This window comes from Pseudorca crassidens, chromosome 15 (genome assembly GCF_039906515.1).
Source record: "Pseudorca crassidens isolate mPseCra1 chromosome 15, mPseCra1.hap1, whole genome shotgun sequence".
NCBI classification, from domain to species: domain Eukaryota; kingdom Metazoa; phylum Chordata; class Mammalia; order Artiodactyla; family Delphinidae; genus Pseudorca; species Pseudorca crassidens.
The window spans coordinates 12,846,192-12,869,333 of NC_090310.1; the positions used below are offsets into that span (position 1 = coordinate 12,846,192).

The following is a 23,142-nucleotide window of genomic DNA, read 5'->3' on the forward strand; positions in this document are numbered from 1 at the left end:
TGCTTTGGGGATTGGGATGTTATAAGGGGAATTAAGATACAATGCACTCAAGTATCTAAAACACAATTTTAGACTTAAAATTAGTTTAAATGAGGGCGCTTGGTTTGCAGTCACTGTTTAAGTGGATTTAGTTCAATATCAATTAGTCTGAAAAACTTTGCTGCATCATTGAATGGGAGCAAAATGAAATAAAGACCAACGGAAAAAGTACGTGCTCTGAAAACAGGATTGTGAAATGTGGATTTCAGCCGTTACCTAGAAATAGCTCACATAAATGCATTATTAGGAAAAGCTTGAATTATTATTGTATTTTTGACATATTGTGCAACCATAAGGGTGGGACATTACTAAAACATCTATATGGTGGTTTTTTCAAAGTAAATGGAACCAGAGTGATAAAATCTCAGAAACTGTAAATTTTTAAGAGGAGGAAAAGATGTGTCTGCATTGTCTTCAGTACTGCTGTATATTTCTCTCCTCCATTGTGTCCTCTGTAAACTGTCAATTCAAGAAAATTCGCATTGTTAATTCAGAATCATTCTTCTCCCTCTCCACTAAGTGGTCAGACTGACATGTCAAGGGACTGGCTTGAATAGCCTTCAGTGAGCTTATCCATCTTATAGAAAAATGGGTGGCTCTGTGGAAAGTATACTCTGAGTCATTTTATTTTCCCCTTCCACAAATATTTGTCATCATTTTGGACAATTAAGTTGTCCTCTGGAACTGCCACTTACCAGAACAACCTAATGAAGCAAGGATTGTGAATATTTTCTCATTTCCTCAAAACTATTAAAAGTCTAAAAGTACTAATTGAGTTTTAATGGTTTAAAATCCTGGAATCCATAAAGACTTGCTTCTTTTTTCTTCCTTTTTTTTTTTTCTTTTTCTTTTTCTAATTAACTTGTCATTTTCTGGGCATCTTGTTTGGCTCAGCACCCCCTCCTGTTTTTGATATGCATTAAAATCTCCAACCCTTTAGGACTTCTATCCGATTTAACAATTAATAATTAGAAAAGCTCCCTTTCTAATGATGTCCTCATCTGGGACATCATTTGTCGGCTGATTGATTCTGAACTACTTTTAACTTTTCACGTTCAGTATTCATGGCACATCTGGTGTGATCATTTCATTGTGGCTTCTTGACTAATAGCATCAAACTGAGACTACTTGGCTTGCTAACGTTGGTGTCTTTCTGTGGGAAGGGAATTGGAACATATCATTTGCCTCCTACTAAAATCTTGTCTTCCCCCCTTCTCCATCTTTGGCCACAGCTCTTCCATTCTTACCCTCCTGCTGTATCGGGCATCCCCCCTATGATTCCGCCCACTGGCCCTTTTGGTTCACTGCAAGGAGCATTTCAGCCGAAGGTAAGAAACTACATCGAAAACACACCTGCGTACTTGTAAGTGGAGCCTGGGGCTGGGACTAGGCAGGTAGCTTCCCGTCCTCTTACCTGCCAGGGACTCATTTTTCCATCCAAATTGACCATCAGTATTAGAGTGTGAATATTTTCTCCTAGTCCATTTAGGTTTAAAACTCAGCCAGAATTTAATTTTTAACCTGTGCTACCCATGTCGTCTCAGTTGAACTAGGATTTCTTGTGCTCTGTAAAATATACAGGGGAAAAAAAAAAAAAATATATATATATATATATATATATATTTCCCCCCCAACCCCCACCCTACCAATATTGTGGACATAAGCTTCTGGTCAGGAATTGTATGGAATGTCGGATAAGCCTCCCACCCCGCTGTCAGGGTCACACTTCCCAAGGTCAAGACTACCATCCTCGTGTGAGATGAAGTAGCCTTTCACCCTTTATGATAACTGAATTCTTTTCTACCTAGCCAGAGATACGCTCCTCCACTTGGGCTAGAGTTATCTCCGAGGGCCAAAATTAAGGCGTTAACTCTCAGAACACTCTACCTTTTTGTGACTTTACATCTACCACGGCCGATACTTGATTCTCATGCCAAAAAAGCGAAATGTATTTCTCATGTTAGCAACCATTCTCAGATTGTAAAGTAGGAAATCGCGCTGTGTGATTTTGGTTTTCTTTTATTCCCGTCTCATTTCAAAGCTAAAACACAAATTTTGGGCCAGAGTCTCCCAGGATGAGCACATGATATACTAACAAAGGCATGCTGCCCTAAAATTAGAGAAGAGGAAAAAATTAAGCATTGGGGGTGGGATGGCCGCACCTTAGAAATCACAGGGACCTGCATGGAATCGCAGCTCCTGTGCCCAGTTAGACCTCCTCAGGCCTTGAGGATGGCCGGTCTCAACACCTCCTATCTGGGGATAAAATGATGGTGGTTTTTAAACTCCTTCTGCCATCAGCTCTCTACTACCCTCTCAGACCCTGGTCTGTCCCCTCTAGGTTGCAGGAATCTCTGGTGCATCCCCAACCAGACTGGTAGGTCACTTAATAAATTAGTCTATTTCCCTCACTCACGATTATCCAGTCACACAGAAAACTACATCTGGGCAAGGAAGTGTCTCTCCTGGTGTTGAAATAGGCCTTTCCAGGCTATCTTACTGATTGAATATGTAGATTGCAGTTCATTAGCGGAGTTCTTCATATGTATGCAAATCAGGCTGTTAACAACTCCAGCTTAATTGTTAGCTGTACAGCAGCTGATTGCTTTTCTTTCTTCCATTCTTTCTTTCCCCCCCTGCCCCCTTCTCCTTGTAGGCGAGCTTGGTGCCTAGACTCAGCAGGCTCTTTTTTCCACACGAGTCAACTTCCTGGTGTGAAGGGATTCATAGAAGTTGTGGTTTCTTAAATCAAATACCTAGTGAAAAATATTCTAAATCCTCTACCCACTAGAAAGTAGTGCCTTGTGCCTCCAGTGGGCTTTTCGTTGTTGTTGTTAATTCAAAGGACAAAAGCCTACAGATAAGGTTGTTATCATCAATGATATTTAAGAATGGTGTTGGGAATGGGAAGGATGGCGCAGAATTACTTTAGAAATCACTTAACAGTAGGTCTGTGTGGTCCCCAAATTAGGTTCTCTTGTCCCATTCCCACCACTGCTAATGAGTAATTACTGAGTGTAATTCCTTGTTACCGTCTGCCAGTTAAAATTGAGAGTTAGCTTAATGTCTGTAAAACACGTTCAGTTATTCTGATGGGAAGCACCTGATAGAGCAGATTATAATGTTCACTTAAGCATTTCTTGGAAGGTTTGGTGATAAAGCAAAAAACCCACAATGACAGGGCTGTCAGGAACTCAGTAGAAGATGGATTTCAGGGGCAGGCTTGTACGTACGTCTCGCCTCTCTCTGCCTGGAGATGCCATTGCTGGAGAGGACAGGCTCTGGTCAGGGTCCCCTGGGGAAACAGGGAGCGGGGTCCTCACGAAGAGCATATGTGGTCACGGAGGAAAATGGATCCGTTAACTCCTGTATTCCAGAAAGAACCAAACAAAAAAGGGACGTTTGAACTCTGTCATTTAGAATGAAAGGAAGACCTTGCTTTCGTGTCCCGTGTTATATGCTTCCTAAGCTGTGGTCTAATTAATTTGTAGACGTCCAACCCGATCGATGTTGCTGCCCGACCTGGGACGGTCCCACATACTCTTCTCCAGAAGGACCCGAGGGTAAGTGCAAGGTCAGGCTGGGTCTCAGGTAACACAGAAGATGGCATCTCCCCAGGACAGCCAGCCCAGGCCTCACACCTTCCTCAGCCCAGCCGAACAGCTGCTGCCTTAGCTCTTCCTTCTAGTTTGTGGGAGATGCTAGTTACTCTTAGAAAACAGAATCTCCCTTGCGGCCGCATGACACCAGGGCAATGACTTACCACGGGACAGAGGGAGAGCTTATGGTCTAAGCCCAGGAGTCCGACACTCTGAGCTTGCGTAGTTTCCACTCAACCAGCCTTCTCTATCTCCATCTCCTGAAATTTCTCTCACATGCCAAAGAAACAGCTGTAAAATGTTTTGAATGGAAAGGCGCTACGCGCTTTTCTTCCTGGAGCTCATTGTACCACACAGCTCTTCCGGCCACTCTACTTGTAATGTGGTATGGACCCTTTTGTCCATACCACATTACACTACATTATCTGGAGCTAAATAAAATATCCATTATAATTTGGTTGTGTTATTTATTCATAACGCAGACCAACTCTCAAAAAGAATTTGAAGTTACACAGTAGATATAATCTTGTCTCATTGATTGTTATTCATCTTCATAGTAAATGGGGAAAAAAAATGATTACCTTTTACAATATTGTCTTTTTCCCTGGATAACGGCAGTCGGAAATTGATAACCAGATTAGGTAGATGTGTCAAATGACTCAACTGTGTAAGTATTTCTATGGTGTTTAGTGAACTTCTTTAAAACGTCTTATACCTCTAAGTGATGCACAGTCATCAGATTAAGGATAATTATTAAAGATAGCCTATTTCTACTGTGTGTCTGGAAAGGACACTTCTCCTTAATTATCATTAGTATCCAGTCTTTCAAGTCCATGGTCTGAAGGCCCTTCTCCCTTAGACCCATGCAGTGAGGTTTGGAAGGGCTGCTCTAAGACAGTGAAACTCCTGAGATGTGTAATGGGAGCAAATTGTGTTGCCAGGGGGCAAATCACTATTGATTAAACTTGTCCGGGGGCTTGTCAGCGTAGATGTACCAAGGCTTGTGAGGTGGGGGAGGGGCGCTTGGCACTTTTGATAGTGTGAAAATGGGTTAATTATTCTCTAAAAGGGCTTCATTTAAAAGTAAAATTCTAACATTTTAATTTCCCCTCCTAATGAAGCACTACAAATTTGTTAATTAGAGCAATTGTTTGAGTGACAGGCATGTAACCAAGTTGTCATTTTCTCTTCACAGTTGACAGATCCTTTCAGACCTATGTTAAGGGTAAGCAAGCTTCTTCTGGAACTGTTTTGCAACCTCTGTTTGACTCCCGGAGGGTTAAAAATACAATTACAAGGAAACAAGCCACAGAAACACTGGAGTAAAATGTTGGAACGACAGTGGTCAGGTTTTTCAGAGAGTGCGATTGAAAACGGCCTAAGTGGTTTTGCTTTGAGCATTGGAGGACGCCAGGCCACGGAGATAAAGCGAACAGATAAAATTCAACTGAGTCAGATTCTCGTTAGTTCTGGCAAAAGGTTTGACTTGTGGAAAACTTAAGGGAAAGACTTAGGCTGAAATTAAGATTCCACTGAGCTCTACCGTTTCTCTTGCACCTAGAAAATACATATCCGGCTCTGTTTATTTTGGCTGGTGGCTGCCTCTTTCTGCACTAAGTGATGTTGACTTGTCACAGCCATTCGACCTTTTCTCTGGTGCAGAAAAGAGCTACTAGAAGGGGCTTCCCTGGTGGCGCAGTGGTTGAGAATCCGCCTACCAATGCAGGCGACATGGGTTCAGGCCCTGGTCCAGGAAGATCCCATATGCCGCGGAGCAACTAAGCCCGTGTGCCACAGCTACTGAGCCTGCTCTCTAGAGACCGTGAGCCACAACTACTGAGCCCACATGCCACAACTACTGAAGCCTATGCACCACAACAAAGAGTAGCCCCCTCTCACCACAACTAGAGAAAAGCCTGTACGCAGCAACAAAGACCCAATGCAGTCAAAAATAAGTAGATTTATATTTAAAAAAAAAAAAAAGAAAAAGAGCTACTAGAAGTATTGGTTTGTCTTGAGAGGTCTGGAGCATGGCCAGCAAATGTCCTCTGAATAAATGCTGACTTCCTTGGTGTATGTGGTGAGCGGTGAGGGGAGGGGATGATGGATGGTTGGATGGAAGATGGATGGATAGTAGATTTCTCTACTTAAACCCTTTCTGGTGCATATAATCAGATAATTCAGTTTCTCCAAAGGGGGAGAAAGGAGGATGGTGTCATCACAGGCGATTTCAAATGACCCATAATTTCATTACAAGAGAACTGAACCCAAACTTGGATTTAAGTCTATATTTCAGAAGCAGCTCCTTAATAGAGAAACCGGAAGTGTCTTGTTCTTTGCCGGTGTAGGAATGGGGCAGTGTTTCTTCTCATCCATCCTGTTGTTATGGAGCTCATGTTCGGAGCTTACGGGTGGATTACGTAGCAGGAATACAAGTGAAGTGGCACGACATGGTCCCTGCCCCCCAGGTAGTGAGACAGAGCTCACAGCTACTCCGCAGCTTAGAAAGCAAAGACGTGAACTAGTCTGAGAGACAGGGGTTGATGCCCTCCCAGAGGGCAGGGCAGGCACTCACTCTGTAGAGGCCTAGAGAGGAGAAAGGAGTGAGTTCTCTTCTCTGTTTCTTTTTTCACTTAGAAATGAACCGTGCCACCCAGCACGAATATGGGCAGTTGACTCTTAGTGAAGCACTTGTGGGAACTGGGCTTCAGTAAAAATGTGGTGGATTTCTTTGTTCCACTTCGGGGGTTGAAAAAAAAACAACCCAGTGTTGGGGGAGGTGACACAGGTTCTGCCCCCTCTCTTGCTTTCAAACTGGTTCACGGACATGCACTAATTAGTTCTTCTGAGCAGCCCGTTCGCATTACGGCCTGGCCACGCTTGTTCAGTAGGGCTTCACTCCACCAGGCCTGCCAGCTGGCGCCAGAAGAGAGACAGGGGGCACAAAGTGGGACTCAGGCTTTGCCACGTTATCCTTGGTAACCAGGGAGGTCCTCCTCGGGGCTGGTTTTCAGAGGAGTAGCTGCCGGCTCGGGCTCCCGTGGCAGGGGAGGTACAGCCCACTGGGGCTCTCTCCGGCCCGGGCACCGGACTGCTGCTGAGAGGAGGCACTTGGAGGGGACAAAGCATCTCGTTTTGTGGAAAAAGCCTCTGCAGCTAGAATCTGCTGAAAGCTTTGGGGAAGTTGAAGGGGGTTTTCTCGGAAAGTCTTCCTTCTGACCACGTTGCTCTTTCTTGTTCCAGAAACCAGGGAAGTGGTGCGCTATGCATGTTCACATTGCCTGGCAGATCTACCACCACCAACAGAAAGTCAAGGTCAGTCTTGCCTTCCTAGCCTTGGGGAGGGGTGCCCACCTGCGGGCGTGTGATCTCCCGATTGAGGAGGCATTGAAACAGATTCTAAAGTCCCACCGGCAGGCAGGCAGGCAGGGTCAGGTATCTCTTGGAAAAGCTATTTGGCAATCTTGCTGTTAATTAGGGAGATCACCAGCAAATAGCAAAACAGAAGCAAACTGGTAACATCCTGATGTTTTGGGGTTTTTTTTAAATGATTTTGTCATCTTATTGATCCAAAGGGCCTCTATAGATTAAATCCTAAAATAAAGGTTTGGGGAATCTAATTATAGTGACAAGTATTAGTATGGAACATACATACTTAGTATCTAGGAAGAGCTGTACATGAAAAGTTTTCTTTCTGTAAGAATTGGTACATTCTTTCCCCCCCCCCCAAGCATTTAGAAAAAATTTTTTTTTCCTCTTCCATTACACTTTATTACAGGGTATTGAATATAGTTCCCTGTGCTATACAGTAGGACCTTGTTATTCTTTTCATTTTATGGCTTTGGAAAAAAAGATCGTTTATGCCCAATATGTTACTCATTTAGGCCTATATGATGATTCCATTAGCAATTCATATTATTAAAAATTCCTCTTCTAGAAGCGGTATTTGGTTTACAATGACCTATCCCCACTCTCCTTCGTCCTCCTGATGACCAATGCCAGAGGTCAGACTACGGTCAGTGCTTGTCAGAACCGCCATCTGGCTGGTTACCTTACCTATCCTTGGGAGATTTTTCTTTTTTGTCTGTACTTTCATCATATAGATGAATACACTGCATGTATTACCAGGGCTTTATGATGCAATAGAAAACAGATAAAGAACTTCTGCAGACGACCAGATATGACATCACTGGTCAACTTAGGGACCAAACTAACTGACAAGTCCAGATTTTACAGTCTGAGTAACTATACCAATCAAGTAATTCCAATACACTTCCGCTGGAATCCATATTTTCATGAACAAGCTTTTAGTCCTGACAGCATTCGGGGGCCATCATCAGAATAGAAAAAGAGGGAGGGAGAGCTAGTCATCCCAGAATTTTTTTTTTAATGGTTAAACAATTTTTTAAAAACCTACCTAGTTAGAAATTAAAAAGCCACCCTCAGTGAATGAGGTCACTAAGGTATCTTGCTTTGGTACCAGATACCTGCTGTTCGTCAGAATATCCCGTCGGTGAGTTTTGCTCACCTTGACGTTAGTGTCAGGCGAGGCTCTATTAGAAACCTCTTGGTTTAGCTGCATGAGAAAACGCATGTGCTCTGAAGAGCTACAACTAGATTCTGATGGTTAGTTCAGTTCACTTTTGTTCTGGATGATGTGGTTAGCGGAACGGTGGGTAAATCACGTTCTCCTGGTAACTCGTTTGGTTAAAAGCGATGAAGGATGGCGTAGGTGCCACTTTGGCATCTTCCTTTCCACAAGCGTGTCCCCAGTGACTCAGAGCGAACGTTCATTATCCCAATTCAATTAGGAAGACCTCTTGCACAGGAGATAGCTGTTCATCTTCCCTTTCCGGCAAATTCTTTGTAATCCCCAAGCTCCATTTTGCTTCACGGACCTAAGTTGTGGTTAATGGAACTGTGCTGTGTACCGTGCGGTATTAGCACTAAATAACTCGGCAACCAAATTAAAGGAGGCACTCAAAACGTTTTTATAGATTCATAGTGGACTAGCAGCTTGCTTTGGGCGGTTGGCTATTACTTGATAGTGGGACTTTCATGAGAGAATTCCCTGTAGATTTGAGCAGAAGTTGCATGGTCCCCTTTCTCTGTAATGTTCATTTACTCGTTCTTTTAGCCACTCACCAGATACTTGGGAGAGGCTCCTGCTCGCAGGTTCTTACTGCTGCAGGCTCAGGGCATGCCTCTGTCCCAGTGTCTAGTTGCTCAGAGTTCAGTAGTGAGGATTGGTGTGTGTGGAAAAAATGGTGAACGTGTGATCTGCTTCCTGGGGTGTTGCTGCCAGCCTGAAGGTTTCAGGTGGTTTTCATCCTACCTGGGAAGGATGGGTGAGTGGGATTGCAGGATGGTGTAGGGTTCAGTGCTAGGGGATGGCAAACCCCTCTTGTCTGTCTCTGACTCCCGCACAAGTTAGATCACATGTCTCCTTGTTGGCGTTACTGTGTGACAGGACAAGGATTTACGTGTGGCAGAACATGAGGGGGTTGGAGGGGGAGTGGGGCCAAACGGACAGAGAACATCCGACGAGCCTAAGAGATGGGAAAGGCGAGGTCGGAAACCGAGGAAGGGCTGTGAAGGACTGGGAGGCCGGAGAGCTTGAGAGGAGGGGGCAAGGGGAGGGAGATCCGGAGCCTCGGCCCCAGGCCCAGGTCGAGGGTCGGCGTTCATCGGGGGCGGTGTGAGGCCAATGCCGAGAAGGCTGTTGAGAATTGAGAAGGTGGGGCAGTTTGTAAACCATGCCGTAGGAGAGGCTGCCAGCCTCCAGAGTGAGGCCAGGAGGAGCAACGAGGAGGAAGGTGATGAGCTGGTCCCTACAGCCTCAGAGGAAGCTGAGCTGACAGGTTAGCGCAAGGGCGGATAAACAGATGGCAGCCGATGGCAAGGAATTCACAGCAAGAGACGTTCTGGAAGGTTTACTGGTCTGGCCTTATCTCTTCCTCAGCTAACTGGGAGTGTAGCAGGCACAGTAAAAAAAAGCCCCCATTAGTAAAATTAATATCCCTACTTCGTTTGTGTTTCTTTAAATATATGTAACAACGATAGTTTGAAAATTAGCTTGTAGGCATGCAAATATTTCTTTATAACTTTCAGCTACTAATGTACTGTGATCTATTAGAGCATGGCAAAGAGTCATTAAACAATTAATTTACACAGCAGAGTATTCACGCAGAATCCCTAATGAAATGAGCTTTAAAATACTGTCATTTAAAAACTTGCTGAAAGGAGCTTTTGCGGCAAATCATAAACGACTTCGGAATGGTGGTGGTTTCAGTAGCTGGGACATGGTTCTGTCCCTCAGACCCCTGTACCCTCAGAGACCGAACCCGAGTTTTGCCCCTTGACATTTCTGCTATGAATGGCGGGCCCCGCTTTTCTGGCGTTGGAGGGTGAAATGGTTTGTGGGTTGCTGTGTTCTCACAGCGTTTGTAAACCTGAACCTGACGAGGGCTCAGGGCCCGACTCCCTCGGTCTCAGGCTCCTCCTATTACTGTTCTTCTTCCCTGCTGTTTCTCTTGGGGTGCCATCCTTTCCTCCCCCCTTGCTGCTGTAGAAACAGATGCAGTCAGACCCACACAAGCTGGACTTCGGCCTGAAGCCCGAGTTCCTGAGCCGTCCTCCCGGGCCCAGCCTCTTTGGAGCCATCCACCACCCCCATGACCTGGCACGGCCTTCAACTTTGTTCTCTGCCGCTGGTGAGTTCAGAGGGGCGAGCTGGGAAACGTAGTTCTCAGGTAGCTCGATAAGTTATATCTATGACTATGACGTGTGTCAGTTTGCAAGGCAGTATCACGGCGCATCTCGGGAGCTGGGCCCTTCTCCACGGCTGCGCCCCCTTCCACTAAAGAAGGGAAGAGACCATCTCTCCGTTCGGGGGCTCGTGTTGCTTCGGCTCATTATTTGCTTCTCTATTAAACCACTAACTCACAAGCATGTCAAATGCTCTTGAAAAAGATCTGAGAGCTCGCAAGGGCCAATCGGCAGGAGACAATGCCAGGAATTGTGTGAGGATGCGGCTGCTCTCACTGTCCCTGCCCACAGAGCACTTGGTGGCCTCACACCATGATGCTCGGTCACGCCGTGCGTGAGGGTCTGAGGATAAAGAAATACAATTAAATAGTTGCCGGCGGTGTGGACTGTGACGGGGAGGGTGAACTGGTTGGTTGCAACGATGCAGGAAATTTAGGGGCCAGCGTGTAAACCCCCCAACAGGTCTATTCATTAACCTCTGAGAAGACACACTTCCAGGTGCCTCGTGCACGTGCCGGAGTGGGTCTCTGATCATCACTGCATCAGGTAACCCGCCCAGTCCTGCTCCGGGACCGTACAGACAAAGGCAGTGGCTGTCACGGGCATTAGGTGGACGAGAGCAGCCCTACCGGCATCAGAGGTTCCTTAACATTCAGTCTTTTCTAAAATCACCTTCAGCGTACAGTGCCTGGCACGTGGGCTCCACTGGGTACAGCTCATTCTGGTGACAGGCGCCATGACTTCCTACCCACTGTGCGCCGTAGAATTTATTCTTCTGGACATAAGTGTTCAAGGGGGTCCCTGTTTCTAGTCCGCCTGCCACCTTCCCAGGCTTTTATGCAAGACTCGTTTTTGGTGGACCTGAGGCTCGTCCATTCGGGAAGCGAGGACCACCCGCGCTGCAAGCAATCACCATTCTAATGGGCCTTGTCGCCAGAGTAAGGGCGAGGGGCGCTGTCTTGAGGGTAGATGGAATTTGCTAAGGTCTCAGTTCCATCCAGGGATATGGTTGAAGTCTTCGTTACCATGGCACCTAGGCTCTCAGACAGGGCTACATGAAGAGCAATTTTTGGAGAGAAATAGATTTCTCCCTGGCTTCCATCTGAGCCAAGCAGATGAACTGGCTTCTTTTGCTTCGATAATTCCTGAACTGTGAGGCACCCCTGGGGGCCCTGTGCTGAGCGAAGCTGCGATCCTCATCGAAGCGTTCATTAGCTTGTACTACACGGTGTGCAGCCACATTTTTATTGAGCTGGCAACGCTGTTCACACCTAATGAATGTGCTGGGCTGTATTTGCCCTGTGGAGGTGGTGTCATTTTTGCACTTTCTGGGTGGAGAAGAAGTCACCCTATAGGGCTGAACAGATAACTCCTCAGGTGCCTTCCGATGCTGAGATGCTGTGGCTCTGACAGATAGATGTTCTCCTATGCTGTGTGGCTTCCTCCACACCCCAGGCCCACAGGGCCCTTCCAGGCTGGGGAATAAAAAACCCCAAACAGAAATTAATAGGGTGTTGAAGGGACAACCCTCCTCCACTTAATTTATGTTCCTGAAGGAATCTGTATTTGTTTCTACGAACTCAGTCAAAATGCAAGGGATTCTTGGAATAGTTTTAATTATTGGTAAATCCATTCAGTCCCTGTTGTTTATACTTCTTTTCTGGAAGGTAGTCTTTTCTAGTAGTCTTTTCTAGTGTAAGCAATATCAGATTTTTCCCCAAATGGTGAAACTTTTAACTGGTAAGTATAATTTACGCATACTTGTTAAATTCAACCACTTCCATCTTGCTGTTGGGCACTAGCGCCTGAAATAACGAAGGGGACGTCTTTAGATGACCTTGGCCAATCTCTTGTCTAGAGCCCGGAGAACCTGCCTTCTCAGCTGTCAGCTGCACATCAGCAAGCCAGGCGGATGCCCTAAGTTTTTGGAAAGAGTGTCCTTCCCTAATTCACAGGTGCACACTCTCTGTCTCTCTCTTCCTTCAAGAAAAGGATTTGAGGCATCCTAAGGAAATACATACTGTTCACGGCCAAAGTAGAGGAAGAAATGTGGATAAAGGGAAAACCTAAGGAAAGACGAGCACTAAGGTAGACCGGAGTTCCCTGGCGGGCAAGGTGACGACCAATAGAGGCGAGTTAGGATTATCAGTGTCCAGAAGCAAGTGAATAAACTAGTTTTTCCCGGCACTGAAGATACGGAGGACTTCATTTCCCACAACCTGATGTAACTCACAGTGAGTTTCGTAGGGTCGGGCTTTATAATCTCCTTCAATGCGGGTCCGTGACAGCTAACACATCCTCAGGAAAAGAGATTCCGCAAAGGCCCAAGCGGTGCAGCCCAGAGACACAGCTTCATGACGGCCGCTCCTGCACCCGGATTAGACAGTGTTTCTCAGAGTGAAAGAGATGTCTCTGAAGAAAGTAGCCCATGGCCAGATGTTGCCCTTTTAGAGGCTGAGAGAACATAGTCACAGCTCCTACTCCTTCAGTGAAAGAAACTTGCTTCACGTTTGTTACCCAGCATTTCTCCAAGCTTACTTGGTTACAGAACTCCCTGCCCCACTGGGGCATTGTTCTTCCATGTTTCCAGTGCTGTGTGTCAGCCCTGACAGAGCCATAATTCAAAAAGAAAGAGTCATGTACCACAGTGCTCACTGCAGCATTGCAGCACTATTTACAGTAGCCAGGACCTGGAAGCAACCTAAGTGTCCATCGACAGATGAACGGATAAAGAAGATGTGGCACATATATGCACTGGAATATTACTCAGCCATAAAAAGAAATGAAATTGAGTTATTTGTAGTGAGGTGGGTGGACCTAGAGCCTGTCATACAGAGTGAAGTAAGTCAGAAAGAGAAAAACAAATACCATATGCTAACACATATATATGGAATCTAAAAAAATGGTTCTGAAAACCCTAGGGGCAGGACAGGAATAAAGACGCAGACGTAGAGAATGACTTGAGGACACGGGGAAGGGGAAGGGTAAGCTGGGACAAAGTGAGAGAGTGGCATGGACATACACACACTACCAAACGTAAAATAGATAGCTAGTGGGAAGCAGCCGCATAGCACAGGGAGATCAGCTCAGTGCTTTGTGACCACCTAGAGGGGTGGGATAGGGAGGGAGGGTGGGAGGGAGACGCAAGAGGGAGGAGACGTGGGGCTATATGTATATGTATAACTGATTCACTTTGTTACACAGCAGAAACTAACACCATTGTAAAGCAATTATACTCCAATAAAGATGTTAAAAAAAAAATAATACCTCTCTTTGGTGGTGGCCAGCCCAGCCAGGAAAGAGGAAAGGGGGTGATTTATTTTCTGCCTCCTGATAAGCACGTTTCTCTTTCCCCGGGTGTTGCCTGGACGGACGTCAGCTATGTTCTTTCTTTAATGTGCTCTCTCTTGGGGTCCTTTGGTGACCGGGAGCCAGTGGCATTGTGGAAGTTGCCTTCCTCTGAAATCTAACTCCATTATGTTTGACTTAACAGGTGCTGCACACCCAACCGGGACCCCTTTTGGGCCACCGCCTCATCATAGCAACTTCCTTAACCCTGCTGCTCACCTTGGTGAGTTGCCCATCAGCGACGGGCAGCAACGTGTGTATCTCAGAAAAACCTTTGTTCACTGCGCTCCTGCTACACTTCCTGCTAAGTGGGCCATAGTCCCAGATAAGTCACTTACTGCTTTAGGTGGTGGTGATCCTGTAGACCTCTGAATCCCCGCCGTCCATCTCCAGGATTTCAGCACCTCTCATACCGTGTTCTTCAAGTAGTAGATCTGTGCGCAGTAGTGGCTGTGTGTAGACTTGCTGAGCGGGTGTGGTGGGTGAAAGCCATGCCGTGGAACCCCAGGGCATCCACGTTTACAGCAGCCTGTCCCTGCCCCTTGGAGAAGATGGTGAGCTCTTGCCCACGTAAAGGCACCCATGGAGCTGGAAAGAAGGACACGATGTTATGAAGAGACAGCATCCATTACTTTTTAATCACTTCACATTTCACAACCCTATTATCTCTCTTCCTAGTAAAGGTGCTTTACTTGTGGCCTTTATTTGATGTTTTCTGCACGTGCACAAGCAGATGCAGGCAGTGGTATGCCCCAGCGACAGGGTATAGGATACGTGTGCCCTCAGGACTTCATTAAGAGCTTGACTTTAAGCTGCCATCTTACTTCTGGTCTATGAGAGCCTACACGGCACATTCTGGGAAGAGGGGAGACGGGCAGGGAGGCATCTGAGCGTACTGTGGCTTGAGCAGTGTTCCCCACCCAGCAAGAGAGAAATGGGGCAAAATGCATAGTTCTGGAAAATAGCTTTCATAAATATTTTGCTAACCCCATGCCCAAATGCAAAAGGATGAAAACCCTTTGCATAATCTGGCGGGAGAAGTGGGACAGGTCAGGTCTGAGTATAAATGCCTTCCCAGCTCCCGGGAAGCTCTTGTCTTCCTCACTCAGTGGAGTCCTGCAGCCATGTCTTTCTTCCCAATCTTGTCTGCAGAGCCTTTTAATCGGCCGTCTACGTTCACCGGCCTGGCAGCAGTTGGGGGCAATGCCTTCGGGGGACTTGGAAATCCTTCAGTTAGTGAGTACCCTCTGACTTTTTAAAATCTGCCTTAAATTATTTATCTACTCTGATCTGTCTGTGGCTCAAGACCTTTCTAGGGAACCGCGCTCTTGGGAAACAAACTTAGGTGACATCATTGCAAAAGCAGGCCTCATCAGTGGAGTTAGGTCTAAACCAACGTTTTAAGGCTAGCCCGCAGTTGATACATGTTCCTGAGGGTCAGGAAGGGTACTGTAGTCAGTTGAACTCCAGAGAGTTTGCTGAAGTTCACAGTTTCATCCATATTCCATCTCTACTATCCCACATTTTAGCCACAGCTCCCATTAGACGTGAAGACAACTTTTAAATTTCATCTTGCTTTAGCGGGAGTGAGAAAACGCACTGAAGAACAGGAAGGCAGTGCAGGCTCAGGACCGTCAGGAGAGGGCCACACTTGGGGCTGCATAATCCAGGAAGACTGTGCAGTTTTCCACTGCTCAATCTGTCTAAAGGAGGAAGGGCTCCTGTTCTAAACATGCTTTAGCCACTATCAGCTCGTTTTCTTTCGTGCCTTCCATACGTCATGGCCTCCGGCTACAGGAGGCTTACAGTGCAGCTTGAAGCAGCCGTCACGGTTCCATATAGCGTGGAGACCATATGTGTCTGGATCAGGACCCTGTCTGGTCTCTGCTGACTCTAGTTCTGGTCGCTAAGGTTGTGGACGGGGGCAGCAGTCATACTAGCAGGGTCGTGGTGGGCAGAGGATAACCATGAATTCTGCTCTGAACTGAGCTATTGACCGAGGTCACACTCCTCTGCATGCTCGGGACGTCTGCGTGTGCCAGATAGGCGTGATTAGGTGATCCCCATACCTGTTGGGTCCCTTTCCTTTTTAATCAGCCCCTCCCGCCCCTTTGCCTTTGGTTAAAAAAAAGAAAAAACGCTGTGAGCTTACTTACCTCTCCAGTGTAGGACAAGTTCCTCTAATGAATCTGTTAATCTCCTTTCCTTTTCCAGCTCCCAATAATATGTATTCATTTTAACTCTGAATGCTGTTAAAAGTTTTTTGGTAAGTACCTTCATTACAGCAGATTATATAATTTCTCTGAAACCTTTTTGTTCTCCACTTCACCATTTCAGCACCCAACTCAGTGTTCGGCCACAAGGATGGCCCCAGTGTGCAGAACTTTAGCAATCCTCACGAGCCCTGGAACCGGCTGCACCGAACGCCTCCGTCGTTCCCGACCCCTCCGCCCTGGCTGAAGCCAGGGGAGCTGGAGCGTAGCGCGTCCGCTGCAGCTCATGACAGAGATAGAGATGTAGATAAACGAGACTCATCCGTTAGTAAAGATGACAAAGAAAGGTACGCAAAGAACCCGCTCTCGAGTCCCAATGGGGGAGCCCGCTCTGGGCCAAGTACTGGCCACCCACCCTCCCCAGCCCAGCCTCGTGCTTCAGCTGTAGCCTCGGCCCGTCACACAGCCGGGGTGGTGTCCCCCCCGCCCCCCGCCCCCCCCCCGCCCGGCCCTTCAGTGCATCGTGACCACAGGCCAGCATCACAGTTCTGTATCCAGTACAGAGCAAGTGAATCTGACTCACGAGCAGCTCCACACTCAAGGTCCCCGTGAGCATTAGTCTCTGCAAACATAAATCTCTCTCAAGAAGGTAGCAAGATGGAGCCTGGACCAGAAGACACACACAGCATGAATCAACACCATCTTTGCTTTCAAGTTCGTGCAGTCCATTGACTCATCCATAGGTTTTTTGCTCTCTCTCTCTCCCTTTTTTGTTTTCTTTTAGAAAGTCATGTTTCCATTGTCTCATTGTATTTCTCTCGAATTTTGTTCAAACTCAAATCCTGGGCTCACAGATAACTGATAAAATTTTGCTAACCCAGATTTAGGGAAACCTCACCAAGCAGTTTGGGTCTGGGTTTTGTTTTGCCAGTGAATAATTAATTTTACTAACCATTTGTATCTCCATACGTGGTAACCCATGCCTGAAGAAGAATTAGCCTTCAAGAGGAAAATGTCTTATAGTTATTTTTTCTGAAGAATGTTACAAGCATTCTTGACAAAGCATACTCCCTTTTTCCCCCTTTCTTTAGGGTATGTTCATTTTGAATGAACTAGCAAGGCATACACAAGATACGCTTGACAGAAAATACCTAATAACACTTTCCTTTTGCTATTTAAATCTCAAATACGATCCAAATCTTTCGTTTTCCTTTACTGTGTATATTGTGTGTGTGTGTGTGTGTGTGTGTGTGTGTATACATATGTACGTGTTTGCTAGGGATTTAAAAGAATTCAAGTTTGCAGGTTTTAAATGCAGCAGATTAAGCAGACCATCATAGGCCGTCATGCCAACTGATTTCTTTCTTATAAAAGACGACGCATTTTTCCTTCAGGACAGCATGGTAAAAATCTCTTAGCCAATGGGAGGACCGTTTATGACATGCAGCTCTGAGCTGCAAACTGCCACAGTGAGGTGCGTCTGGACCCGGCAGCCCCTAGACCAGGAGCTCTCTGGACGGTCTGTCAGCAAAGAGAAGGCACAATATGGCAGCAAACCCTGCCCCGTTTTTCTTGATGCAGCTAAAAATGGCCTTTTAGATGAAAGTCAGGAAACTTAATAAAATACACTCGTCTTTATTCTTACCTTTTTCTCTTAATAAAATACACTCGTCTTTATTCTTACCTTTTTTTTTTTTTTTTGCGGTACGTGGGCCTCTCACTGTTGTGGCCTCTCCCGTTGCGGAGCACAGGCTCTGGACGCGCAGGCTCAGCGGCCGTGGCTCACGGGCCCAGCCGCTCCGCGGCATGTGGGATCCTCCCGGACCGGGGCACGAACCCGTGTCCCCTGCGTCGGCAGGCGGACTCTCAACCGCTGCGCCACCAGGGAAGCCTTATTCTTACCTTTTAAAGATGCTCTTCCTTCTTAGCCTTTGCACGTTGGCTAGAAACAAAACTGGTAGGGGAAACGTCCTTAATTTCTCCCCCGGGGCCCCCTTGCCTTCTGAGCTACCCAGGCTTCCTGCTTCCCTCCTCACCTTTGCCAGGTCTGTCTCGGGTCGTCTCTAAAACACCAGGTTCCTGGTCCGGCCTCTTTACCGTGTTGTCCTCTGTCGCTTTGCATTTTGTGCCCCGCACTCTTAAGTCCCCACCCAAGACGGGCCTCTCAGCTTCTCCTTCCACATTTCCATCCACAGATGGAACTTGTTCCCAACCTGTCCCTTGAGGTTGTGTCTCTGGACCCACTTTTCCTTCTGGCTTTCCTCTATCAATCTTCTCAATTATGGCTTGCTTCTCCTTCCTAATGCAGAGGTGCTTTTTGCACCCCCAGAATCCAGAAACTGTGGTTTCCCTCTCAACCCCCTCGGTGCTGCCTCTTGGAGGCCGCCCTGTATCTGCCCGCTTTTCTCTGAAACCAGCCCTCTGTCCCGACCTCGGGACGGAGATGTTCCCATAATCTCCCCGTTACTCTCCTCCCACTGGCTCTGAACTGCAACGTTGGAAGGAAGGTTTGGGGCTCTTAAGACTTGATTCTTGACACTAAAAGATCCTGAGACTCTAGGCAGACGGGCTGTGTGGTCCCGTCACTGACGCACTGACCACGCTGGTCCGTTCAGGTTTCCGAAAGCTCTCCCTCCCTGGCCTGTGCCTCTTACACACCGAGCGTCATTCCCCTCCTCAGACGCTCCCAGCCCCGTCATCCCTAGCACTTCACCCCCTCGAGCTTCCTCTAAAATCTAGGCCAGTCAGGTCTGGGTGGCTGGTCACCCTGCCCACGAAGGGCACGTGCGGCTGCCCAGGGGACCGTGGGGGCCAGAGCCCTGCGCGGCCTCTTCCCGCCATCTCATTGGCAGCCCCTGGCCGGCCGGCAGCCCGTCTCATTTGCCTCCTGGTGTCTCCTCCTCAGGGAAAGCGTCGAGAAGAGACACTCCAGCCACCCTTCACCAGCACCCGTCCTCCCGGGGAGCACCCTGGGGCACGGCCGCAGCTCCACCGAACAGATCAGGGCTCATTTGAGCACCGAGGCTCGTGAGAAAGACAAATCCAAAGACAGGGAGAGAGAACACTCGGAATCCCGCAAGGACCTGGGCGCCGACGAGCACAAGGCGAAGGAGGGCCCGCTGCCCGAGAAGGACGGCCACGGCCATGGCCACGAGGGCCGCGGCGCGGGCGAGGAAGCCAAGCAGCTAGCCCGGGTGCCGTCGCCCTACGCACGCGTGCCCGCCAGCGACATAGCCAGGCCGGGCAGCGCCGCCAGCCGCGAGGCCGAGCCGCGCAAGGGCGAGCCGGCCTACGAGAACCCCAAGAAGAGCGCCGAGGTCAAGGTGAAGGAGGAGCGCAAAGAAGACCACGACCTGCCCGCCGAGGCCCCGCAGAGCCACCGGTCCTCGGAGCCGCCGCCGCCACCGCCGCCGCCCAGCTCCTCGGCCAGCGTGCACCCGGGGCCCTTGGCCTCCATGCCCATGACCGTGGGGGTGACGGGCATACACCCCATGAACAGCATCAGCAGCCTGGACAGGACTCGCATGATGACGCCTTTCATGGGCATCAGCCCCATCCCGGGCGGAGAGCGCTTCCCGTATCCTCCTTTCCACTGGGACCCCATCCGGGACCCACTGAGGGACCCCTACCGGGAACTTGACATTCACCGGAGAGACCCGCTGGGCAGGGACTTCCTGCTGAGGAGCGACCCTCTGCACCGTCTCTCGGCCCCCCGGCTGTACGAAGCCGACCGCTCCTTCAGGGACCGGGAGCCCCACGACTACCACCACCATCACCACCACCACCCGCTGTCGGTGGACGCGCGGCGGGAGCACGAGCGCGGGGCGCACCTGGACGAGCGTGAGCGCCTGCACGTGCTCCGCGAGGACTACGAGCACCCGCGGCTCCACGCCGTGCACCCCGCCTCCCTGGACGGACACCTGCCGCACCCCGGCCTCATCGCGCCCGGCCTGCCCAGCATGCACTACCCACGCATCAGCCCCACTGCGGGCCACCAGAACGGACTGCTCAACAAGACGCCCCCGACAGCGGCGCTCAGCGCGCCTCCGCCGCTCATCTCCACGCTGGGGGGCCGCCCCGTGTCCCCCCGGAGGACTACCCCTCTGTCCGCGGAGATCAGGGAGCGGCCGCCCTCCCACACGCTGAAGGACATCGAAGCCCGGTAAGGAGAGGACGGGACGCGAAGAGGACGGAGAGAGCCCGCGGCCGCAGGCGCCAGACTCGAGAGCGCCCGCAGGCAGAGGTCCCGCGTCTCGACCGACGCAGACGGGGCGGGGGGAGCCCCCAGCACTTCCCCTTGTAAAAAGTGTATAGACTCAGCGCAGATTTTGAAATGTTTTTGTATATTCTATGTTGAAATTTTTCAGATCTTTTAGCCGATTCGTATGTTCTCATGTCTCCCCACTCTTTTGGTTTCTCGTATAAAACTTTTTGATTCGAACCAAAACAGTGAAGATGACAACACACATAATGGGGGGGGCGGGCGGGGGTAGGAGACAACAGTCCACACAGTCCATCGTGCAGGTCTTTCAGATGAGAAGGGAAGGCTGTGTACATAGTTATGTAAAAAAAAAAAAAAAAAAAGATTGCTTCATGAGCTAATGGTTCATATATGCAAAGGGTAAGATGAAAGCTTTACTTTGTACAGATGTAAATAGATAAAGATTAAGTAACATAATACATTAATACTTCTTAAAATGTGCTATTTGCAGACTTTATATCAGTGAGCACAGTCGGCTTCGGCTGTGTTCCCATGTATTGTTCTAGACAGCTAAACCCTTCAACTATGCAATGAATGTTAGGGCTTTTCACAAAAGCCCGCCTAACTCAAAGGAGCCTTTTCAAGTCCATTTACAACATACTTAAGGTCATATTTTCCCTGAACAAGCGCTTATGTGATATGACTCTGTTTTCCTTGCTTGTTATTTCAAACGGAGAAACACCCGATTTTGCAAATTGGACCCCAGGCCGAAACTTTGCATCCGAAGTTGCCGCTTGTGGGCCTTTGGGGGAAGTGGGGAGTGCAGCCCCGGAAAGGTAACCAAGGCCGTGAACAACCAGTGCCAGGGAGGATGGGAGTTGTCAGATGCCAAAATCAGGGGACACAAACAGGCCGCCAGCATCTCGTCACCATCAGTCACGTGATTTCACACACCCCCTCATGTGGGAACCATGCGTTTTTTTAGTGTGTCCTGTTTCCTATCTGTACACACCTCCTCGTTCTGTAATGAGATCCAGTTACACCCAAACAAACAGATCCTGAAAGAAAGCTTCGCGTTTTCTCAGATGATGGATATGTTATCACTGTATTCAATAACTGCTGAAGTTAAGGTGCATATTTCCTAGCGTGGCTCACCATGTTCCCGTCGGTAATCAAGTCCGGGAGTAGCCGAAACAGGTCAACCTTGTGGGGCCGGGGAGCATTCCAGAGGGTGAAAGGTGGCGGAGAGACGGTCTTGTGTGTGCGTGTTTTTTTGAGTTTGCATCAAATCTGTCTCTTCATGATAACTTTTATAATACATTCAGCCTCTTGTCTACATATTTGGAGAGAATATGACTTTACTAGCAAAGAAATACAATATATCTTGTCTACTGGACTGTAAAATATATGTATGAAATAAAATTAGTTCCATTTGGTCTTCTAGTATATTAAAGTGCTATCTGACGTTGTTATCCTGTTTTTGCAAAAAAAAAAGTTAACTACAGACCATTGTTTCTAATAAGCAGAGAGATCTATTTTAGTAGTCAACTGAAGGTTTAGTTGTGAGCTTCAGATTTTGTGAATTCCAGATGTTGTGCAGTGTTTTTTTTTTTTTTTTAAGACAACAACTAAAAAGGAAAAAAAAAATCCAAGGAATATGTACACTGGAACCGTAGTGGTAGCTTTCAGTATTGTAAAGAGATCGTTCTATACAGACCTTTTTGCTGTTCCTCCTGTATGTAATAAAGTCCTTTCTAGATCCTATGTGAAAAGAAACGTGAAGCGACTGAGTCTCCAGCATGTTCTCATCGGCGGAGCCTTCTTGTGTTATGTAAACTGTGCCATGTTATTAAAAAATGTGAACTAAGCTTCCAGCTGCTTGTTTGTGTGGGATGGCCAACCTTACCATAGTGAAGGGGCCATACTTGAAGGACAGGGCTTTGGAAGAGAAACCCCTTGAACCCTTGAGTGACGACGGAAGGCTGACTGCCCTCCCTGACCCACATAGACACTGCCAGTTAGTTTCTGTAAACGTCTGCCCTCTACCCAATCAGGAATTTTTTTTTGGTATGTTCTAAGCAAAGTCCTGTAAGTCCTGGGAAGGTGCTTTTAGATTTCGTAGGTGATACACGTGCGGGCTGATTTAGCCAGCACCCTTTGTGTCTCAGGCCTCCTTCAAAACTCAGCATGTGCTCTGTCTGCGTTGATGACAGATCTGATCGAGGGCCTTTGCCAGCAGCCGGTGCTTGCCTGTTCTTGCCATTACAACCTGTGGACTCAGTCTGTTGTATGTAAATTCAGACTTTCCAGGTATTTTGTTCCCGTCTTTTTCCTGTGTCTCACTGAACTACATGGCGTAACCCTCATCAGCTTGCAGACCTCTCCCTCGTCCTCTAAAATTTGTTTTTTCAAGATGTAAAAATTGTTAGATTTTCTGGTGTCAATACGATGCCATTGTTATTTGGATGAGATGGTTTGGACGGGTGTTTGAATCCTAACTGGACAAAACAAAAGCAGTCCGGCTTAGCAGCATGCGGGTGGCCGCTGTTGGAGAAGATGGACTGGAAGTGAACAGAAACCAGGGGCTTGGTTTCTGTGCCTGCAGCTCTGCGGGGGGGGGGGGGGGGGGGGGGGTTGGGACGGGGGGCTCTGGAAGGCTCCCGGCTGGGGGTACTGGGCTCACGGGCTTGGAAATCTGATGCTGGGCTTAAATAAAGGCCCACTTCACTCAGCCCTGCTTTTATGCTGATACCCGGCTCCCAGACTAGAGAAAATAACTTGAAGAAAAACTAGTAGGTTGGAAAACGTGATAAACTGTGTTTTTCCAAATCAGGCAATTCTCGGGACCTTCCCAAGACTCGCCATCAGCGGGCGTGCCTTGCTATTTCTGGCAGACTGCCCAGCTTTCTCCCGCACATCTATTTCCAGGCCGCCATCTGCAATGTGAGACCGGAAGTTACTGTCAAATCAGTCA

At 48.0% G+C, this 23,142-nt stretch overlaps 1 protein-coding gene across 4 annotated transcripts in view; it reads left to right on the forward strand.

Moving 5' to 3' along the window:
- Nucleotides 1-22,035, forward strand: part of AUTS2 (activator of transcription and developmental regulator AUTS2) — a 1,117,705-nt gene extending 1,095,670 nt beyond the window's left edge. For all 4 annotated transcript variants that reach the window (XM_067705960.1, XM_067705961.1, XM_067705962.1 and 1 more), the window contains 9 exons: nt 1,272-1,367; nt 3,531-3,602; nt 4,834-4,863; nt 6,882-6,953; nt 10,210-10,351; nt 13,900-13,977; nt 14,907-14,990; nt 16,092-16,314; nt 18,873-22,035. In XM_067705960.1, coding sequence (XP_067562061.1) covers nt 1,272-1,367; nt 3,531-3,602; nt 4,834-4,863; nt 6,882-6,953; nt 10,210-10,351; nt 13,900-13,977; nt 14,907-14,990; nt 16,092-16,314; nt 18,873-20,133 — 2,058 coding nt within the window. In that variant the 3' untranslated portion in view covers nt 20,134-22,035. The remainder of the gene's footprint in view (nt 1-1,271; nt 1,368-3,530; nt 3,603-4,833; nt 4,864-6,881; nt 6,954-10,209; nt 10,352-13,899; nt 13,978-14,906; nt 14,991-16,091; nt 16,315-18,872) is intronic.
- Nucleotides 22,036-23,142: the final 1,107 nt, after the last annotated feature.